The 23,212-nt window shown below is 40.4% G+C and overlaps 1 protein-coding gene across 1 annotated transcript in view; it reads left to right on the plus strand.

The window, feature by feature from the left end:
- The window catches only part of LGR5 (leucine rich repeat containing G protein-coupled receptor 5), a 125,235-nt gene extending 106,023 nt beyond the window's left edge, over nt 1–19,212 (plus strand). The window contains exons 10-18 of the mRNA NM_001192520.3: nt 148–216; nt 358–429; nt 3,885–3,950; nt 5,096–5,167; nt 12,782–12,853; nt 13,767–13,892; nt 14,943–15,088; nt 16,789–16,872; nt 18,092–19,212. Coding sequence (NP_001179449.3) covers nt 148–216; nt 358–429; nt 3,885–3,950; nt 5,096–5,167; nt 12,782–12,853; nt 13,767–13,892; nt 14,943–15,088; nt 16,789–16,872; nt 18,092–19,179 — 1,795 coding nt within the window. The 3' untranslated portion in view covers nt 19,180–19,212. The remainder of the gene's footprint in view (nt 1–147; nt 217–357; nt 430–3,884; nt 3,951–5,095; nt 5,168–12,781; nt 12,854–13,766; nt 13,893–14,942; nt 15,089–16,788; nt 16,873–18,091) is intronic.
- The last annotated feature ends 4,000 nt before the right edge of the window (nt 19,213–23,212 follow it).

Raw genomic sequence — 23,212 nt, forward strand, 5'->3', positions numbered from 1 at the left:
TAAGTGTTTATTTCTCTTGCTGATTATTTTCTCTTTGCAAGGTTGCTGTGAAGACCAAATGAACGTTTCAAGGGTTTTGAAATGGCCATAAAAATGACCCCTTCCTAGAATTTTCTCCCAGTAATACTCAGGTACTCGTCCTTCTAGGACTTTGAATGGCGCCTCACAAATAACTGAATTTCCTGATTTAACTGGAACTGCGAGCCTGGAGAGTCTGTAAGTACCTGAGTAGCCTCTTGACTTTGCCCAGAATCTCCACTGCCCTTCAAGCCTGACTAGTCTTAACATCAATGAATCAAAATATGTCCCTGTATGATGTCTGAATACAAGAATGATGTCTGGTTTGTGTTTCAACAGGACTTTAACTGGAGCACAGATCTCATCTCTTCCTCAAACTGTCTGTGATCAGTTACCTAATCTCCAAGTGCTGTGCGTATCAGTAAGGCAATAATATTATGTAAACAGGGCTGAAATGACAGGCATTATTTCAGTAATCCTTTAAAGAGGAGAAAGTTCTTTCCTTGAGGGTCTTCAGGAGGTCAGGCCTCCTTGGTCCAGGGAAGTGGCTCTTGGATATGACCCTAGTAATAACGGCAGTGGAATGTTCCAGGTGGCTCAGTGGTTAAAAAAAAAAGCCAATGCAGGAGACGCAGCTTTGATCCCCGTGTCAGGAAGATCCCCTGGAGAAGGAAATGGCAACCCTTTCCAGTATTCTTGCCTGGGAAATCCCATGGACAGAGGAGTCTGGCAGGCTACAGTCCATGGGGTCACAAAGTGTCAGATACAACTTAGCAAATAAACAACGATAATGCCAGTGGACCCCTGGTTTCCAAGTCCCAAACAGTCTCCCATCAGCGTTTCAACTGGCACACGTTTCCTTTCAGAAAATGGATATGAACAAGCCAATATAACTTCATTCCCACCTCCCTCTAAATCCTCTGCAAAGCAAGAAAGAAAAAATCATGGGTCAGAAACCCAATACGGATGCCAAAATAAAATTATCAGACCCACACAAACCTTGATAAAGGCAACCAAACATTCTTCCAGTATAGTTGTGGGTGCCATGTTCTAATGTTTCATCTAACAGGTAAACAACTTGCGTATGTTATTTCTGTTGCCTTGGGACTTCTGTTCTCTGCCCTTTCCACATTTTACAAAACGTAGTTTATAGGAATTGGGAGAGCCTGGTTTTGACCTTCCACTTTTCAGCCTCCTCCTTCCATGCCCTGTTAACACCCCCTCCAGCACTGAGGGGATGTCATGAAAGCACCCTGGGTCCCTTGCAGGGCTCTGTTCCCAGAAAGGAGACTTCTGTGGCAGCTGTGATTCTAGTACAAGCTTTGTCCAGTAGCAAACAACACGCAGCTCTACAATGTTAAGTGGAAGAATGGGAACTTTCTTCAGGGACTGAATAACTGGGAGAAAGCGTCTAGACACCAGTAGGTGGAAATCTCAGCAGCCATCTTGGAATTCTGCCCGCCATACCTAAGACAGGCTGGACACATACTCAGTTTTGAGGAAGCTGGCTGAGCACCAGGACCAGGATTTCACCCATTATAACTGATAAGTGGGGAGGCAGTATTTAAATTGCATCTGTCTCCACAAGGTCACGCAGAATGGTAAAGCGCCTGAGTCTAGAGCTGCCTGCACTGAGGCTGACTGGCAAGCTGGTTAAGAACAAAGGCTCCGAGGTCTGTTTTTCTGGTTCAAATCTGGCCTCTCTGTCACTGCAATCACAGTATCTTGAGCGAATTATTTATTCCTTCCAGGGCTCCATTTCCCAATCTATAAAAGATCTATAAAGTCTACTTCCTTCAGGGGATCATCATGAGGATTCAGTAAGTTACTACAAGTCAAACACTTATACCAGCACCTGGTGTAAGTGTCAGCGTGCCCATGTGTTAGCACTTCCCCAGCTTGCCCAAGTGTTAGCACTTAACCGTCATCTCTCTCACTTCCTTTACAACATTATTCTTTCCTTAAGTGGAAACCTTGAAAGGCCTGAAAGAATGCAGTTGTATGAATGGCAGTATCTTGCTATTTTCTTTTTTGCTTTTTGGGTTATTTTGGTTTTTGTTTTTTTGTTTGTTTGCTCTTTCCATTTTTTCTTTTTTTGGCCATGTGGCATGTGGGATTTCCTGGCCAAGGATAGAACTCAAGCCCCCTTTATTGGAAGTGTGGCGTCTTAACCACTGAACAACCAAGGAAGTCCCTATCTTACTATTTTCAAAATATGTCAATCTATAGTATTAATTTGTTCTTTATAACAACCCATATCTTTTCATTTAAGGAGAGAATTGAAAAAGACATTAATGCTGCATTCAGCACATCAACCAAGTAGAATTAAAGTTGAGAGCACAACCACAGGTCTTGACCTTTACTCCAGTCTGCTTTATGTTCTGGAAGTACAGGTCTGAGTGCTCCCTTCCTGTGGCTGGATCATCCACTGAGTACCTGCTAAATGAGGCAGTGTCACTGTACATGAGTGATTTTGCTTCCAAGTTACTTCTCGTCCATGGGAATAACTTGGCTATGCATGGCTTTCCCCACTGAGTAGCTGGTGATCTTAGTCAAGTCATTTTGCTTTGTATGGGAATCAACACAATATTTCCCTCATAAGGTGACCACTAGGATTAAACAAAATAATTCAGGCCAAGCTGTAGACATGGTGTCTGTATATAAGAAGTGCTTGATCAATGTTAGCCATGAAAATCATTAGGTAGGAGGTAGGTAGGAGGTGACACTGTGTCTTCATGTAGAAGCCTTCATGTAGAGTTACTGTGTCTTCATGTAGAGTTACACAGGAAGGCTTGGCCCCCTTGCAGTCTGTGGAGGTGAGCGAACCAAATTATTATCAGCTTTTGTATGTGTCCACTTTATCACATTCACTACTTTTCAAAAATACACACGGCATTGTTAATCAAGTGTTATTTGTGTATAGATGCAGAGTATTTTTTTCACTGGTTTGGTCTTTTAAATTTCTAGTGTAAACTACAAATTTGTGTTTCCACACAGCTTTATCTGAATTATTCATGCGTAGTAAGTTGAACTGTACTTCTATTTAAATTCCATGTATTCAATAAATATAAGATAAAGTAATCAATTACAAGAATAAAATAATTTAAAATACTCTCAGAAAACACTATGGATTTTTTAAGTTGCATAAGTGGTGATTTTGTTTTAAGATTTAGAATCAGGCATGAAAATAAGTTAGCTGATTAGCAGATAACTTTTAAAACATGAGACAAGATTTTTTTAATATCTATCTGTTACTTTATCTACTAGCTTTCTTTTTTTAAGCTTTCTGCAAATTACCATGGCTTGTTTTAGATTAGCTATATTATACTATAAATATGTCCAGATGTTTTTGTTATTCTGTAATTTGTTGAGTTTTGGCTGAAGACTTTCTTAGATTTCCCACCCCCACCCCTTGTAATGATTGATTTCAAAGTTAGTGCTGTGTTTTGAATTGTTGATGGGATTTTTTTTTTCCGTTGATTAGAAAAGAACCAACAGTCATTCTCTTAGCTGTAGAGATATAGCAGCTCTTAGAAACAGAGGCACAATTATTTAACTTAATTTGTACTCGTTTCTGTAAGATAATAGCTAGAACATTGTAGATCATCACTAACAAAATATAAATAAATTCATTAAGTAAATTATTTAAATCAATTAAACAAGTATAACAGTTACATTTCAGTTGACATCTGAATCTCCTGCTTAATCCAATAATGCCTATGACTACCTGCTCCATGTCAGGGCTGGGGAAACGTTCAGTCTGCCTTTGGGAGCTGGATCATCGTGAAGGGAAAGGGAGAGAAAAGCATATTTCCTGACGACTAATATGTAACAGATTTTTCCCTTTTGTACCTTCTGTTTTTCAGAGACCTTTCTTACAACCTGCTAGAAGATTTACCCAGTTTTTCAGTCTGCCAAAAGCTTCAGAAAATGTATGTCTGTAAGAGTCTCTAAGTCACCAAGTGAAAACCAAGAGCCAAAACTCACATTTCCAGGGGTCGTTGGTTTGCTTACCCTGTGGTTCACTGGGGAGACACGTGAAGCTTGTCCTTCTTACACACATGACTGCATAGGATGGCTGTAAAGTTGGGAAACATAGATAATATTATTTTACCATACATTACACTATAAGTAAAGCATTTATTATAGTTTTTTCTCTCTAACCTGGTATAGTAATGAACTGGGTTTGTTTAAGCTCTGGATTTTTTCTAAACTTATACCTTCAATGAGTGGCATTAATATCTTTTTTTTCCTGAACACAAGTGAAACTCATATGTATGGCATTAATTTTGAAAACTGAGAAACTTGAGTTTATTTGTATGTTTGCTTCACGATAATCACCTTCAGAGGAGATTCCATATTTGTCTTATTTCAGGTGCTACGGATGCTACTTCTGCATAAAATATTTTAGAATTCCTCTCTTAAAATTGCCTCCTGCATTAGACATCAGCCTTTTTGAGTCATGCTTTGGTTTTGATCAAAACAATATTAACCATCTACCCTTTGCCACTTAATTTTTCTCTGAATGCCTTTGGGCAATTAAGGGAGGGGAAAAAGCCATCTTTGGAAGATAAACATTTGACCCTCCTGAAGACCCTCAAAGAATATAAGAAAGGCTCAGAAGGCAGAACCTGGAAAGGCATCCTCAAATTGTTTGAACGATGCTGCATTGGGAATGTAGCTCTAGGCTCAGTAGTAAAGAATCCACCTGCAATACAGGACACTCGGGTTTGATCGTGGCAAGCCACTCCAGTATTCTTGCCTGGAGAATTCCATGGACAGAGGAGCCTGGTGGGCTGCAGTCTAGAGTCTCACAGAGTCAGACACGACTGAAGCAACTGAGCATGCTCACCCAAAGGAATAATAAGTATTTGTTTGAAAGAGAGGCAATACTTATTTAAGTGTATAAATTGTCCCGTTCTTTTTAAAACAAAAAGAAATTTTTTTCAGTGTCACTTGGCAGTCGTAGTTCGCGTGTTCCTTGATTGAGGGAAGGTAATCACTTGTAAAATTTCTCTGAAGACTTATCTTTGAAACCGATGACTCTGAAGTCAATCTCTGGAACCTGTCATTTCAGAGACCTGCGACATAATGAAATCTATGAAATTCAAGCTGACACTTTCCAGCAGTTGTTCAGCCTCCGATCTCTGTGAGTACCGCCTCCCAGAACTTTCCCCATCATAGAGCAGTATTTCTCTCTTTGGGTCTTCCTCTAAGAGTTCCTTTTCAATGTATGCATATACTGTTGGGCCTTTGTACGTGTATCTGCCATAAGAAGGCAAATATTTTGCTTATGATCATTTCTAGGAACAAGTTCAAAAGTAGTAAATTTGCAGTCAGCTCTTTGCCGGTCAGCAGACATGAGACTTAGATAAAGAGGAAGGAGGCCAAGCTATAAAATAGCCTGCAAAATGTGATTCTATTCTCATCCAGGAACTGGCAGAGATCATTTGGCATGCAAAAACAGGGTAACCACACAGTTCTTCCTGCCTGTTTTTCTTTCCTGGTCAAACAGTTTTTCAGTGCAAGTCTCTCTGAGGGCATACGAGTCACCTGGAGATGACTGTAAAAAAATTCAGAGTCCAGGCTCTCACCTGCCTCAAGAGTTAGACCCTCTGGAGTGGGGCCTGGGAATCTACATTTTAACAAGTACACAAGGGTTTGAGCACAACTGTCCTAGAAAATGCTTCTGTTGCTCAGATGACTAAGATTTGTAAATATTAAATTCCATTCTATGATTGAAAAGACCATATATTAACTATAGGTTTAAAAAAAAAAAAAAAAACTTAGTAATAGATTTTTTTATGTGTGTGAGGCAGTTAAAAAAAGTTTAAATTTTTCCATCCCGAAACTGGATTTCAATGTCATTTTGATGAATGATGGCAGTATGTAATGTTTTAACTGCAGGACATAAACCTTTTCTTTCCTAAAGTTTTTCTTAACATTTAAGAGACCATCTAGGTGATCACTTACCTAGAGACAGACATCCTGGAATGCGAAGTCAAGTGGGCCTTAGGAAGCATCACTACAAACAAAGCTAGTGGAGGTGATGGAATTCCAGTTCAGCTATTTTCAAATCCTAAAAGATGATGCTGTGAAGGTGCTGCACTCAATATGCCAGCAAATTTGGAAAACTCAGCAGTGGCCACAAGACTGGAAAAGGTCAGTTTTCATCCAATCCCAAAGAAAGGCAATGCCAAAGAATGTTCAAACTACTGCACAATTGCACTCATCTCACACACTAGCAAAGTAATGCTCAAAATTCTGCAAGCCAGGCTTCAATAGTACATGAACTGTGAACTTCCAGATGTTCAAGCTGGATTTAGAAAAGGCAGAGGAACTAGAGATCAAATTGCCAACATCTGCTGGATCATCAAAAAAGCAAGAGAGTTTCAGAAAAACATCTATTTCTGCTTTATTGACTATGCCAAAGCCCTTGACTGTGTGGATCACAATAAACTGTGGAAAATTCTTAAAGAGATGGGATTACCAGACCCCCTTACCTGCCTCCTGAGAAGTCTGTAAGCAGGTCAAGAAGCAACAGTTAGAAATGGACATGGAACAACAGACTGGTTCCAAATAGGGAAAGAAGTATATCAAGGCTGTGTATTGTCACCATGCTTATTTATATGCAGAGTACATCATGAGAAATGCTGGATGAAGCACAAGATGAAATCAAAATTGCCAGAAGATATATCAATAACCTCAGATATGCAGAGTCATCTGCAACCACCCTATGGCAGAAAGCGAGGAAGAACTAAAGAGCCTCTTGATGAAAGTGAAAGAGGAGAGTGAAAAAGTTGGCTTAAAACTCAACGTTCAAAATCTAAGATCATGGCATCCAGTCCCATCACTTCATGCCAAATAGATGGGGAAACAATGGAAAACACTGAGAGACTTTATTTTTGGGGCTCCAAAATCACTGCAGATGGTGACTGCAGCCATGAGATTAAAAGATGTTTGCTCCTTGGAAGAAAAGCTATGACCAACCTAGACAGCATATTAAAAAGCAGAAACATTACTTTGCCAACAAAGGTCTGTCTAGACAAACCTATAGTTTTTCCAGTAGTCATGTATGAATTCGAGAGCTGGACTATAAAGCTGAGTGCCAAAGAATTGATGCTTTTGAACTGTGGTTTTGGAGAAGACTCTTGAGAGTCCCTTGGACAGCAAGGAGATCCATCTAGTCCATCCTAAAGGAAATCAGTCCTGAATATTCATTGGAAGGACTGATGCTGAAGCTGAAACTCCAGTACTTTGGCCACCTGATGCGAAGAACCGACTCATTAGAAAAGACCCTTATGCTGGGAAAGATTGAAGGCAGGAGGAGAAGGGGAAGACAGAGGATGAGAAATGGTTGGATGGCTTCACCAACTCTATGGACATGAGTTTGAGTAAACTCCGGGAGTTAGTGATGGACAAGGAAGTCTGGCGTGCTACAGTTCATGGGATCCCAAAGAGTCAGACATGACTGAGCAACTGAACTGAACTGAACTGAAGCGACCATACCCCCATAAAATAATACCATTCCTCAAAACATTTTAAATTCACCTTTAAGAATCACTTTCTCCCCAGAATTTAATTTGAAAACCATCTTGCTCTGAATTTAATTGTGTTGCCCTTTCCTTACTTTTGGTCTAAAATCATCTAATGAATTTCTTTTACTTTTTAAAATAAATGTCAAACAAAAAAGTGCATTACCTACTTTTATTACCCACCTTATTCACCAGGTTGGAGTTCTGGCTGTTTCCAAAAGTTAGTTTTTTTAAAAAAAGAACTTTTTTTTTAGTTGATAGTTTTAATAATTGGAAAAGGAAATGGCAACCCACTCCTGTATTCTTGCCTGGAAAATCCTATGGACAGAGGAGCCTGGCGGGCTACAGTCCATGGCATCAAAAAAGAGTCAGATAAGACTTAGTGACTAAATAACAAAGAGATATTTGATAACACTGTATTGCATAATTGAAATTTGCTAAAAGCATAGAACTTAAATATTCTTCACCAAAGACCCATGGATTCACTCTCCTGGGTCACCGTCCTCACCCTCCTAACCAGCTTCTCTACCATCAGTCTCTACCCATTCATCTCATTTTCCAAAGAAAATATTTCTTAAGCAGAAATTGACTCATGTCACTTCCCTGCCTCAACAATCTTCTGTTATTCCCCTACTGTCTTTAATACCAAAACCAAGCTTCCCAGCACCACCCTTCAGAACCTGATCCCAACCACTGGAATACCTTCAGCTCTCACCCATCAGCTCCCAGGACCTGACACATGGGCCACTGTTTCTCCTGGCCCTGTCACCCATTCCATTCCTCCCCACCCTCAACGTGCCCTTGTCTGTCCCATAAGCACAAGCTCCCCTGTCTTTGAACCCGCTCCTCTCTGATGTGCTTTGCACATTCTCTGCAACAGGACTCCGCGCTCCGCACTGCCATCAGATAGACCATGCCTGACCTGAAAATGACAAGGATTTTTTTCATTTTCTTATCCGCATGGTCTAGTGCAGTGGTTTCTCTCATTATTTATTCAGAAAACTAAGATCATGGCATCTGGTCCCATCACTTCGTGGCAAATAGATGGGGAAACAGTGGAAACAGTGTCAGACTTTATTTTGGGGGGCTCCAAAATCACTGCAGATACTGATTGCAGCCATGAAATTAAAAGATGCTTACTCCTTGGAAGGAAAGTTGTGACCAACCTAGATAGCATATTCAAAAGCAGAGACATTACTTTGCCAACAAAGGTCTGTCTAGTCAAGGCCAAGGTTTTTCCAGTGGTCATGTATGGATGTGAGAGTTGGACTGTGAAGAAAGCTGAGTGCTAAAGAATTGATGCTTTTGAACTGTGGTGTTGGAGAAGACTCTTGAGAATCCCTTGGACTGCAAGGAGATCCAACCTAAAGGAGTCCCTTCTAAAGGAGATCAGTCCTGGATGTTCATTGGAAGGACTGATGCTAAAGCTGAAACCCCAATACTTTGGCCACCTCATGCAAAGAGTTGACTCATTGGAAAAGACCCTGATGCTGGGAGGGATTAGGAGCAGGAGGATAAGGGGACGACAAAGGATGAGATGGCTGGATGACATCATCGACTCGATGCACATGAGTTTGAGTAAATTCCGGTAGCTGGTGGTGGACAGGGAGGCCTGGCATGCTGCAATTCATGGGGTCACAAAGAGTCGGACATGACTGAGCGACTGAACTGAACTGATAGAAAAACCCGAACAAACATTTTGGCCAACCCAATAGTTTAAGGATTCCAAACAAGTTCTGTGCCAAATACTGGGGACTCTGGAGCCAGTTTACTTAGATTTGAATCTCAGCTGCTGAGTACTCTGTGACTTGGAGCAAGTCACTTAATACTCTGTGTTTTAGTTCTCACCAGTAAAACGGAGCTAATGATAATACTTACTTTATCAAGTTGTGTTGAGGGTTATGAGATTTTATGTGTAAAGAAGCTGGTGACCATACCTGGCACATAGTAAATATGCAGCAGTGTTGCTGTTGCTGTCATCATTACTAGAACAAGCACATATGCTTTTAGGGTTATGTAAGTGAGAGTTCTCACAGGAATCAGAGTCAGTTCTCACAGAATCAAACACCCTGATGGCCCAAATGGAGGGACACCTACACAGGTATTGGCAAGCAAGGGACGCGCGTGTAGAAACCAGCAGCATGATGGAGACGGGGGCTGAAGAGACAGGGAGGAATGAAATGTGTTTCCAAAACCCAGGAAGCCCTGAGGCACAGACAGGGGGTGCCATGGTTGAGAAAGTGCACAGCTGTGCCAAGATTCCAAAATCGAGGAGCAGACCACAAGGAGACCCCGACTGCTGTCCTCCAGGGACTTCCACTGGGAATCCAACAGAGAACCTCAGGGAGCCTTGAAGGTGCAACCTGAGAGATCAGGGCAAGAGAGGAGAACTGGCTCCCCTGGGCCTGTTGGGAGGATTCCCAACAGGAAACCTCCTGTGCAACCTGTGCAACCCGTTGGGTGCACAGGTTCATGACTAGGAATGGAATTACTGTCCTCTGAGTATAAAAGTGCTGCACTCAATATGCCAGCAAGTTTGGAAAACTCAGCAGTGGCCACAGGACTGGAAAAGGGCAGTTTTCATTCCAATCCCAAAGAAAGGCAATGCCAAAGGATGCTCAAACTACCGCACAATTGCACTCATCTCACATACTAGCAAAGTAATGCTCAAAATTCTCCAAGCCCGATTTCAGTGTGTAAACCATGAACTTTCGGATGTTCAAGCTGGATTTAGAAAAGGCAGAGGAACCAGAGATCAAATTGCCAACATCTGTTGGATCATCAAAAAAGCAAGAGAGTTCCAGAAAAAAACATCTACTTCTGCTTCATTGACTGTGAATCACAGCAAACTGTGGAAAATTCTTCAAGAGATGGGAATACCACCTGACATGCCTCCTGAGAAATCTGTATGCAGATCAAGAAGCAACAGTTAGAACTGGACATGGAACAACAGACTGGTTCCAAATAGGAAAAGGAGTACGTCAAGGCTGTATATTGTCACCCTGCTTATTTAACTTCTATGCAGAGTACATCATGAGAAACGCTTGGCTGGAAGAAGCACAAGCTGGAAGCAAGATTGCCGGGAGAAATATCAATAACCTCAGATATGCAGATGACACCACCCTTATGGTAGAAAGCGAGGAAGAACTAAAAAGCCTCTTGATGAAAGTGAAAGAGGAGAGTGAAAAAGTTGGCTTAAAACTCAACGTTCAAAAACTAAGATCATGGCATCCGGTCCCATCACTTCATGCCAAATAGATGGGGAAACAATGGAAAACAGTGAGAGACTTTATTTTGGGGGGCTCCAAAATCACTGCAGATGGTGACTGCAGCCATGAGATTAAAAGATGTTTGCTCCTTGGAAGAAAAGCTATGACCAACCTAGACAGCATATTAAAAAGCAGAGACATTACTTTGCCAACAAAGGTCCCTCTAGTCAAGGCTATGGTTTTTCCAGTAGTCATGTATGGATGTGAGAATTGGATTATAAAGAAAGCTGAGCACTGAGGAATTGATGCTTTTGAACTGTGGTGTTGGAGAAGACTCTTGAGAGTCCCTTGGACTGCAAGGAGACCCAAGCTTTCCATCCTAAAGGAAATCAGTCCTGAATATTCATTGGAAGGACTGATGCTGAAGCTGAAGCTCTGGTACTTTGGCCACCTGATGTGAAGAACTGACTCACTGGAAAAGATCCTGATGCTGGGAAAGGCTGAACCGAGAGGAGAAGGGGACAACAGAAGATGAGATGGTTGGATGGCATCACCGACTCGATGGGCATCAGTTTGAGCAAGCTCCGAGAGTTGGTGATGGACAGGGAGGCCTGGTGTGCTGCAGTCCATGGGGTTGCAAAGAGTCAGACACAACTGAATGACTGGACTGAACTGAATGAGGTGGATGAACCTAGAGCCTATTATACAGAATGAAGTAAGTCAGAAAGAAAAGCAAATATTGTATATTGATTCACATATATGGAATTTAAAAAGACAGGTCTGATGTACCTGTCTGCAAGGCAGCAATGGAGATGCGGACATAGAGAACAGACATATGGACACAGTGAGGGAAGGAGATGGGGGACAATTTGAAAGAGTAACATTGAAACATATACATTAGCATATGTAAAATAGGTAGCCAGTGGGAATTTACTGTATGATGTAGGGAGTGTAAAGCAGAGCTCTGTGACACCCTAGAGGTGTGGGGTAGGGTGGGAGGTGGGAGGAGGGTTCAAGAGGAAGGGAACACATGCTTACCTGTGGCTGATTCATGTTGATGTATGGCAGAAGCTAACGCAATATTGTAAACCAATTATCCTCCAATTAAAAAAAAAAGCTTTCCAGTTTCCCCCAGCTTAGGGGGGACTTTCAAACAAGAATGTAAATGTTCTGTGAATACCATTTATCCTAGGTAATTTAGGGGCCCGACACCATGAATAAATTACCTTGCATTAGAGAAAAGTTGACAGTGGTCATTTTCAGTTTCCTCAAATGCCTACGCTTTAGCTCCCCTTTTGAGTCATGAATTTTAAAAATACAAATTTTAAGTTCCTTGCTCTTTTTTAAAAATGTGGAAGTTCTTATTCTTGTAAATTACCTACATGTTGTTACACATAGGTGTGGAGGAGAGGGGCCAGTGAATTTCTCAATAAATTATAGGCTTTGTTATCAAAGAATTATACTTCTAACATATATTAGCCCCTTTTTTCTTCATTTCCCAGTTAAGAATTTAAATGTCCATTCTCTTTACTGGGAATGTTTTTGAAAGTATCTCTGTTTCTCTTAAGGTCTGACATGCTGGACAATATACACAAATTCTTTTTGGGTTTCATTATGTATCTGGGAACATTTTATAACTTAAAATTTACTTGCCCATCAGAAGAGCTTCAGAAGTTCCTGTCTCTCCCAACTCCCCAACCCCCACTCATCTTAGAAATGCCTTAATAAAATTTTACAACCATGTTAAAGTCAACTTTTTATCAAGAAAAGAATAAAAACTAAAATATCCATCTGAGTGATTTTCCTGGATTGATTTAATAAACAAGGTTGCTTTCAAATTCTCTCTTTAATCATTTTATACTATCCATACATGCATCTGAAGGATGATTTGATAAAGTTAATTGTCCATGTCCTGAATGGAAGTTAAATTTTGTTAGAAGAATGAATATATATGGTAAAACTTCACAAGGTCTTCTTTTATATAATCTTCTCACTTGCCTTTTTTTTTTTTTTTAATAGGAATTTAGCTTGGAACAAAATTGCAATTATTGACCCTAATGCATTTTCCACCTTGCCATCTCTAAGAAAGCTGTGAGTATTTCATGACTTGTTTATGGCATGTTTTTTGATAATTGGGCAGTATCTGATTAATCAAAAATGAATGTTGGTTTTGCTGGAAAAGCCTGGGCACAGAATGCTGAGTCCTCAGTGTCCTCCACACTAGAGTTGGATCAAACTAGAAAGGAGCAATCCTGCTCCCTGCCCCTCCAAGGCCATGTGGATCCTTATAATTGAAGATCTGGGTGACAGCTGGTTCTGGTTATTGAGGTGAAATTTTCCATTTTTGCAAGCTATCAGGTGGAATGGAATAAGACATCAGTTCATTTCTAAAGGGCTTTCATTTCACAGTTTGCCATACTAACAGAAAATCTTCCTGTCCATTTTTATCCTCCCTTGCTTCTTCCTCTTCTCCACTCCCGTCTCAGAGAGAAAGAAGGAATTGGGTCAGACAGAAGTTAAAGAGAGGAGGAAGAAAATAAAACGCAAACGATGTTTTCAAATTAGATGTAGCGCCTCCCACTAGATTTTAGATGTCCCCCCCACCGCACCCCACCCCGCCCCCCGGCAAAATTGAGGCATGGCAGCCACTCCAGTATCCTTGCCTGGAGAATCCCATGGACAGGGGAGCCTGGCAGGCTACAGTCCATAGCATCACAAAAGTGTCGGTCAGGACTTAGCACGCAGCACGTCGCATCTGCCAAAATCAAGCTGAATGTAGAAATTACAATTTGGATATGATTAAAACATTTTTCTTTCTGCAATTCTGATTGCAGATAGAAAAGTTGTCAGGAGCTAAAACCAAAATGGTTCCTTTTACCATTAAGAGTAAGGACCCTGCTTAGAGGTTTTATGGAGCAGTTTAATAATCTTGAGGTTGCTTTTTTAATGTAATCGTTATATGCTAACACAGACTAAAAGCCAATTGTTGTTTGATGTTTTGCAGGGACCTCTCGTCCAACCGCCTGTCGTCTATTCCTGTAACTGGGTTACATGGTTTAACTCACTTAAAATTAACAGGAAATCATGCTTTACAGAGCTTGATATCATCTGAAAATTTTCCAGAACTCAAGTGAGTTTGTCATTAAAGCTAATAAGATACATTTGTGGTCATGTGAAATAATAGACGTGTTATAGTGGTTTTCAAAATTTATGGGACTCTTTTGAATTGCATTTCATGCCTTCATGTCCCCCACCCCTGGGGCATTGTTAGGACAAACCCTGGAGTAGGAGAATGTGTCTTCCTGACCACATTTCCTTTGTTTCTCTAAGATGCCTCCTGGAACATAGAGTTCATAGAAAGAGTTTGAAAACCATTGATCCATGAGATAGAAACTAGAACATGTAATTAAATAACATTATAACATAATTGTACTCCTGTTGACATTTAAAAATTCATTTTGCTTATGTATATGTTCTCATAAAATCTATTAAATTAATATTTGTTTGAAGAAGTAATGCTCTTTAAAACCTGTCACACTTATTATCAATAAAGAAGTCCCTTGAAAAATTTTATATTGTTTACCACTGAGCCACCAAGGGAATATATATAATATATAGAGAGAATATACATGTATATTCTCTGTGTATATTAAACCATAGTACTTTTCATATAATTTTAAAACCCCAAAACAGAGTTTATAAATAAAAGAAAGGAAAAAAGTCTATAAATACCTCTAAAAACATTTTGCTATTTCCTTCCAGATTTGGTTTCCAATGTATTTTTAATTGTTAGACCACAGTACGTATACAAATTTATATCACATTTTTGTCACTTAACACTATATGATACTATAAATACTACTTAACAGTGCTACAATTTCCCCAGTGATCCTTTTTTTTTTTTTCATGTTTTTATTATGGAAATTTTCAAGCACAAAAGTAGAGAAAATAATATATCCATTGAACCTCAGTAACTATCAACATTTCATGACAATAATTTCTAACTCCATTGTTATTATGAATAGCACTGGAACCAACATCTTTATGCACATAGTTAATAATTTAGACTATTTATTAAGGCTAAAACCCACAGGCAGAAGTATTAAGTGAAAGAAGAGCACTATATCTGGCAATCTGTTTCTTTCAGTGTGTGTTTTTGTTTGGTTTTGTTCATTCCAAGGGTTATAGAGATGCCCTATGCATACCAGTGCTGTGCATTTGGAGTGTGTGAGAACGTCTATGAAATTTCTAACCCGTGGAGTAAAGGCGACAACAGCACTGCAGAAGACCTTCATAAAAAAGATGCTGGCGTATTTCAAGTTCAAGGTAAGATCAGCTGTGTCACTGACAAATCTGTGTCAGAAAGGCGCCTGAAAAAGTCATCAAACATATCATCTGAACTCCAGACAAGCCTCCATATAATCACCCCAGCAAGCTGAGAATCAATCCTACTTTTTAAAGAGTCTCAGAGAAAGAGAAAACTCCTTTAGGACTCAGTCTGAAATGTCATATTTTCTGTAAGTGAATTCTTCATGCTTATCGTTAGATCCCTTTTAGCATACAGTATCCTCTGGGGTAAATATTAACACTGATTATGAGTACTTTCATAAACTTTTAAGAGGGTCTCATCCCTGTGGGTACCTTTTTCAAACATGCTTCTGAGCTTTTTACTCCAGAAGATAAATATTTTTATTCTTAAACCCGAGTAGAGCGGAGGATATAGACATTTTAGGTGCCTCCATATCTCAGCAGAAGAGCTTAGGAATCCAACTTCTTACCCAATTAATCCTAAAACATTCTCACCTCCTACCCTCCACAAGGCTATCTGTCAGGAAAGTGAAATGAGATAATGTCTGTAAAGCACTTGGCTTTCCTTGAAGTAAGACCTGACTTAACTAGACAACAATGCACCTCAAACCACACCTGTGGTAACAAGCGGGTGCTTTCCTTTTCTTGCCAACCTTGCAAGTTTGCACAGAGTCTGAACAGACTGGCTTTTCTTCCTCTGGGTGTTAATGATTTGTTGATTCCCAAGCAAGTATGCTTTGTTCTGTCTGCACATTTCGTTGACTTGGCTTCCTGCACATGTATCCGATTAAGGAGCAGGTATTCCAGCCCTTGGCTTTTTTGTTTCACGCTATAGCGTGTGTCTTGCTCTCGTTCTTGCTTTCATTTTTGCTTTTCCTGCCTCGTTCACCCTAATTTCTAGTATATTTATTCATCAACCCCTTCTCCCCCTCAAAAAAAAAAAAAAACAATTAGAATGTCTAAAATGTGCCAGGCACTGTTCTAGGTCCTAGAGGCACACAATGAACAAGAGAGAGGAGGTTCTTCATGGAGTTTATTTTCAGAGACTGTGATTCCCAATCCTGGGCTGTCTATTGGAATCACACTAAAGTTTTTTAAAAACACTGATGCCCGAACCCCACACCAGACCAATTAAATCAGTGTCTCGGGGAAAGCATGTTAGATTAAAAAAACTCCTGTTTCACGGGTAGCTAACCCAAGCACCGAGCAGTTACGTGATTTGTCCTCTGTTTAGCAGAACACCCCAGAAAGATGGAAACTTACTAATTCTCCCTCTTGTATTCAGAGAACACAGTTCAGAACATCTGCACTGTAGTCATCTGAGTGTTAGAACATTGGATAAAGTGGTTCTTCCACTGAATGCAGACCCACGCTCTCTCTCTAATTTAGGTCAGAGCGATTCGGGGCCGTAGTGAGCTGCAGGGAACAAGAACAGAATGAGAGAGCTCCAACATTATGACAAGGAACCCAGGGTTGGTTACCATCCCTCGTCCCCAGTTCTGCCGGGATAGTTGTCAAACAGTAGCTTGAGTGGAACATCCCAAAGCAACTACATCATAGACTTGAGAGAAAGCCCAGGGAGAAGTGGGATGTTTGCCCTTCAGTTTCCTCTGTGACATTTCATGTCTCCAGGGCAATCCAGGCCTCTCTCCTCCCTGGGAGTTGGTCCCTCTAAAGACAGACAGAACTAATCATTCCAGAATTTCTCATTCCTGCAGATGAGCGTGATCTTGAAGATTTCCTACTTGACTTTGAGGAAGACCTGAGAGCCCTTCATCCGGTGCGGTGCTCACCTTCCCCAGGTGAGAAAGGTGTCCCAACAGCCTCAGGAGCTGTACCCACCCTTAACTCTGAAGCCGTCAGTGACATTCAGCTACACCTCCAGGCAAAATCTGTGCCATCTTAGCAGCTCATCAATATCCCACCTCATGCAGACATTTAAAATACAAATGTTTATTTCCTGGAGTTGGTCTCGTCATAAACAGGATTTTTATAGGAGACTTTTGATTCAGATTAATGGAAATTGAAGAACCAATCATGTAGTTAGAGGTATATGTAATTTTTAAAATAATATTAGCTCTTTAGCCTGAACTGGTATGCAACAGTCTTGCTTCATGTAATCACTGATTTTTGACAGTGATTTCTTAGGTTCTCTCTAAAGAGAACCTATTTGGTTAAAGCAAATAATAGTTTTAGAGATAAGTAAAAATTTCTATGTATGTTAATTACTTCATTGTTAGTCCCTTTCTCTGAAATAGGATAATCCAGTTGGGGGGAGGAGGAAGACAGCAGAGGAGGGTTGATATTTTACTTTCAACAGTTTGATGGTTCTTTGCTCCTAAACAGCAAACGTCAGTCTAAACCTAAGATGACATTCTCATGAAATGCATACGACTCACACTTCCTCTTCTAAAATCACAAAGTGTTTCCCTAGGATTCTGCTTCCCTGTTTACAGAACCTTTTTGAAACATTCTGGAAAAATATATTAATAATAAAAAGTCCAGGAGATCTGGTTTGTTACCTGGCCCCCACACTGCTATATTTGGGGAGCCAGAATCCAGTAATGTAAAAACTCTCTGGCTCCATTTTTCTGGGTATAGGTTGAAAACCTGGGCATCTGGTATACTCATCTTTACATTAAATAATGGTTTAATGAAGGGGATTCCCTGGTGGCTCAGAAGGCAAAGAATCTGCCCGCAATGAAGGAGACCCTGGTTCGATCCCTGGGTCAGGAAGATCCCCTGGAAGGGAATGGCTACCCACTCCAGTATTCTTGCCTGAAGGATTCCCCCGACAGAGGAGCCTGGTCGGCTACAGTCCATGGGGTCAGACTCAACTCAGCCACTAACACTTTCACTTTTTTTTTCCACTTAATAAAGTGGGAAAAGAGAACAGTGTGTTCCCAGGGCTGTTACTGGCTTGTATCTCTTGGTGTCCCGATAAGAGAAACCAAAAGGGGAGTGTGGCAAAAGTCGTGAACCCTCATTTGACACCCATCTGTCTCTTCTTTGGACTTCTAGGCCCTTTCAAACTTTGTGAATACCTGTTCGGTAGCTGGCTGATCCGAATTGGAGTGTGGACCATAGCGGTTTTGGCACTGACATGTAATGCCTTGGTGACCTCCACAGTGTTCAGAGCCGCAGTGTACATATCCTCCATAAAACTGTTAATCGGGTTAATAGCCGCGGTCAACATGCTCATGGGGGTGTCCAGTGCAGTGCTGGCTGGCGTGGACGCCTTCACTTTCGGCAGCTTTGCGCAACACGGTGCCTGGTGGGAGCAGGCGGTCGGCTGCCAGGTCGTCGGCTTTTTGTCCATTTTTGCTTCGGAATCTTCAGTTTTCCTGCTCACCCTGGCAGCCCTGGAGCGTGGGTGGTCGGTGAAATGCTCAGCAAAATTCGAAACGCAAACTCCCTTTCCCAGCCTGAGAGCGACCCTCGCGCTCTGCGCGCTGCTGGCGGGGACCGTGGCCGCCGTGCCCCTGCTGGGAGGCAGCGAGTACAGCGCCTCCCCGCTCTGCCTGCCGCTGCCCTTCGGGGAGCCGCGTGCTACCGGCTACATGGTGGCCCTCGTCTTGCTGAATTCGCTTTGCTTCCTCGTGATGACCGTCGCCTACACTAGGCTCTACTGTCACTTGGAAAAGGGAGACCTGGAGAGCATGTGGGACTGCTCCATGGTGAAACACGTGGCCCTGCTGCTCTTCACCAACTGCATCCTGCACTGTCCCGTGGCTTTCTTGTCCTTCTCCTCTTTACTGAACCTCACCTTCATCAGCCCAGAAGTCATTAAGTTTATCCTCCTGGTGATCGTCCCCCTTCCTGCCTGCCTCAATCCCCTTCTCTACATCCTCTTCAATCCACATTTTAAGGAGGATCTGGGGAGCCTGGGAAAGCAAACCCACTTCTGGACAAGATCGAAACACACAAGCCTGATGTCTATTAACTCTGACGATGTGGAGAAACAGTCCTGTGACTCAACCCAAGCCTTGGTGACCTTCACCAGTGCCAGCATAGCCTACGACCTGCCTTCCAGTTCCGGGTCACCACCAGCTTATCCGATGACTGAAAGCTGTCATCTTTCATCTGTGGCATTTGTCCCGTGTCTCTAATTAATATTAGAGAAAAAGTTGTCAAAAATTGAAAACCCAAAAATATGAGGTTGAGTACATCAGAGCGGAACCAAAAAGAACTGAGTTGAAATTCAAATTTTTTTTTTAAATCTCTGTGTCAAAAAGCTGATAATTGTTGATACTAGAGAGTGAAAAATCAGTATAAATGCTGCTTATATAATTTGTTCAGCTATGGTAGATAGTCCTACTTTTCTGGTAAGCCTAAAATACGTATATATTTAAAAAGCAGATTGAAATATCCAAAAAATTCTCCATGATTTCAATTGAATTTTTTTTTGACTCACTTGCTTACAAAAGAGGTTTTAAACCAGAAAATCCCTTAAAATATGCCTGGAGATATCAGGAGAAAAAGAATTTTAAATAGCCTACATTACTAAGTAATGGTTGTAACCAATAGGATTTCATCTTAATGACCGTGTGGAGATGTTTTAGTACTGCTTCACTTTTCCCAGAAAAGATCCTTCCAGGTCACCAATCCCGCCATGAATGGATAACATAAGGTACTACTCATTCATTCATGTTCACATCATTTTTAGAGATGCTAGATTTTATGAATCAGCACTAGATGATTCTACCCTCAGTGGAATAAAATTGCTTACAAATATTTTGAAAGGAAAATGAACTTAAATTCTTAAATTACCATGAAAGCAATCAGGTACAGACAAGGTCTGATTTCTCTAATTCATTTTAACTCCTTGGTGCCCCGAGATGAGAAGAAAAGTCCATTGCTGGCAATGGATATATTTAGAAAAGATGGAAAGCAACCTGGGATTTTTTTACCTTGGTTGAGTACACATTTTTCACAGGAGGTTTTATCACTTGATTCACACTGATGTGTATCATAAGGTAATAATCAAATGCAGACACAACATAAATTAAATCCACTGACATAGCTTCTCACATGTATCTCTAGTAGCTTTGGCAAGTGTCTGAAACCAGTTTTGGCTCACCAGAAACGTGGTAACATATTCTCCTGTTTATTTGGCTTGGTTTTAGCTATGTTGTCTTTGGGTCAACCCACTTGATGTCAAGAACATGACGTCTCTGCTTATTCCATGTTTAATATGTGTTAGGTATTATAAGAGGCAAAATTATTAAATACTAAAGGTCAAAGGATTAATTTGTAACTTCTGTTATACTACATTAGCTTCAATAAATCCAAACCAAAAGACTATTAGGTAGATTTATTTTTATATAAGCATGTTTATTTTGATCAGATGTTTTAACTTGGAATTGAAAAAAATACATTTATGAGATGTTTTATAAGATGTGTAAATATAGAATTGTATTTATTACTACAATAAAGATTCAGTAACACTAAGGGCCATGATAATAAACCATGTACAGTGGCATATTCTTTCATATATATTGTGTTTCTCTGCCCATTTTTCTTTAAATTCATTAACTGTATGTAATATATGTAAATGTATATAGTTCTTGTAAATAGATTTCAAACTTGCTTTTCTATTGGGTACAAAATAAATTTGTAATAAAATGTGTGACTATAAGACAAAATATTTTCAAGTGTTTTAGTGAGTCCATACATGGACTCCTAAATACATGATCTCCTAAATGTTTTTGACTTTTGATGTATAAGAGTACATTTGCTATCTGAGTATCTTAAGTATTTTGGACTTGTTTAAGAAGTAAATCTTTCACAAGAACAAGTCAAAATATCTTTACAAACTCCTGGATAGCTTTAACTATGACTGATAAACTATTTTGTCACAACAAATGACTTGGTGAATTTCATTGTCCCCAGTGATAGTTTGGGCTTTATAGCCAGAATCTACTTCTTTTGCAATGTAAAAACAAAAACAAAAACACAATTAGAAAGAAATGTATAAAAAACAAATCAATCCTAAAATCATTCAACATGAACATGGCTTTTCTATAAATTCTTCCTTTAAAGGAAACATATTTTATGACCATGTCAAGGCCAAAAGAAAACATGTGATTCTCAGGGCACAAAGAAATACACTCTTCCCCTTTTGTTCCCATCCCCCAAAATATAAGGAGTGAAATTATTTTTCTAAGCACCTAGTACCAGCCACTCCCAGCTGCAATGAGTCCTGCTCTGCTTGTACAAGTTGCAAAATGAACCCATCAGGTAGTAGCTGGAGCTTCAGCAGTATTGCCAAGATGAGTCCATATCAATAAATTATGTGTGAAAGTGTTTTAAAAAAAGAAAATGAGCCCGTATCAACTGAGCCCCTCCAGCGTACCTGGCACTGAGTTTCCCACCCATCTGTCAGACATGGGTGACGGATGCTTCAACCTAACCTTGCAGTCTACACTTAATTTCTCTTCCACTGAGACAAGAGGTGTAGTAGTGTTAGTTGCTCAGTCATGTTCAACTCTTTGCAACTCTATGGACTTTAGCCTGCCGGGCTCCTCTGTCCATGCAATTCTCCAGGCAAGAAGACGGCGGTGGGTTGCCATTCCTTTCTCCAGGGGATCTTCCCAACCCCAGGATGGAACCAGGGTCTCCTGTACTGCATGCAAATTCTTTACCATCTGAGCCACCAGGGAAGCCCAACTGACACAAGGGCCATAACATAATCTCACTCCTAGTCCAGGCAGCAGATACAAAAGTCTAGAGCAATGAATCACAGTCTATCTTCTCAACATAATTGTTTTTGGGGGCCCAGGGTTAGAAGCATCCTGGCAGTAGACCCCTTTCTCTTTCAGAAAACACAAGTCAGTGGTGTGGTTTTTTAAAAGGGGAAAAAAAACCTACTCTGATTTAGTTCTTCAAAAATCCATGAGCTCTATTATAACCTAGTTATAATACACCTCACACCAAACACTGCTCTGTTAAGTGTCTGAAAAATGCCTTCCACTATAATCCAGTAAATCAGAATGACTGGAATCACATCCACAAATAAATAAGTCTACTTCCCTGGTGGTTCAGACGGTACATAAGCTGCGTACAATACAGGAGATGCAGGTTTGGACCCTTGGTCAGTAAGATCCCCTGGAGAAGGGAATGGCAACTCACTCCAGTATTCTTGCCCGGAGAATTCCATGGACAGAGGAGTCTGACAGGCTACAGTCCATGGGGCTGCAAAAGTCAACCACTTTGGACATGACTGATCAACTAACACTACAGTGAGGAGAAAAGATATAATAAACTGTTGACAGACTGAATAACAATAAAAACAAACGAACACAAATTGATGGGCTAACCTAGAGTAAATGGTTAACATTTTTATGTTTTCAAAACGGATTCATTCAGTCAACAAGTATCGTGTGCTTACTATGTGCAGTGTTCTAGGCACAGAGGTAATAAAACATGGTCTAGAGTTTGTATTTCAGCGGAGGAGAGATAGAAAATAAGCAAATATAAACAAGGAAATATATGATGGAATATGAATGAAAGGAATGAAGCTAAATAGCATGACTAGAGTGGCAAGTTACTCTAGATGCAGAACTCAAGGGAAATCTCTTCGGAAAGGCACATTTTAACTAAGATCTTGGGACTTCCCTGGGGACCCAGCATTTAAGACTGTACGCTTCCCACTGCAGGGGATAAGGGTTCAATAGCTGGTCTGGGACCACATGCAGTGCAGTGCAATTAAAAAAAAAATTAAGCTAAAATCTTAGAAGTTACTTTTGCTTTAGTGTTCAACCACTTATGTCAATAAAGCTTATTCAGTTCCTCTATTCTTATATCACTTCTTACAAACTGTTTTGAATGACATTTTAATATAAAATATATTAGGTGGCTGTTATTGCACATAATTTTTTCTCACAGCTGTTACTGGAGAAAATCATTCTTACATGAAATAGGAAACATCTTATTGTTTTGGCCAAAGGAGAAAAGGCCAGGTAGTAAAAGGTAATAAAATTAGTTACACCTTGTTTACTTAGAACCAGAAAATCTCTAACATCCGAAAAAATACAATTCTTTTTGTTGTTGCTGTTTCATCACATTTAGCTCAGGGGCCCACTGACCAACAAGAGAGTAAGTCCTAGATAAATAAAGGGGGCTCCTTGTGATGATACAAGC

The sequence above is a fragment of the Bos taurus genome, chromosome 5 (assembly GCF_002263795.3).
Source record: "Bos taurus isolate L1 Dominette 01449 registration number 42190680 breed Hereford chromosome 5, ARS-UCD2.0, whole genome shotgun sequence".
Lineage (NCBI taxonomy): Eukaryota > Metazoa > Chordata > Mammalia > Artiodactyla > Bovidae > Bos > Bos taurus.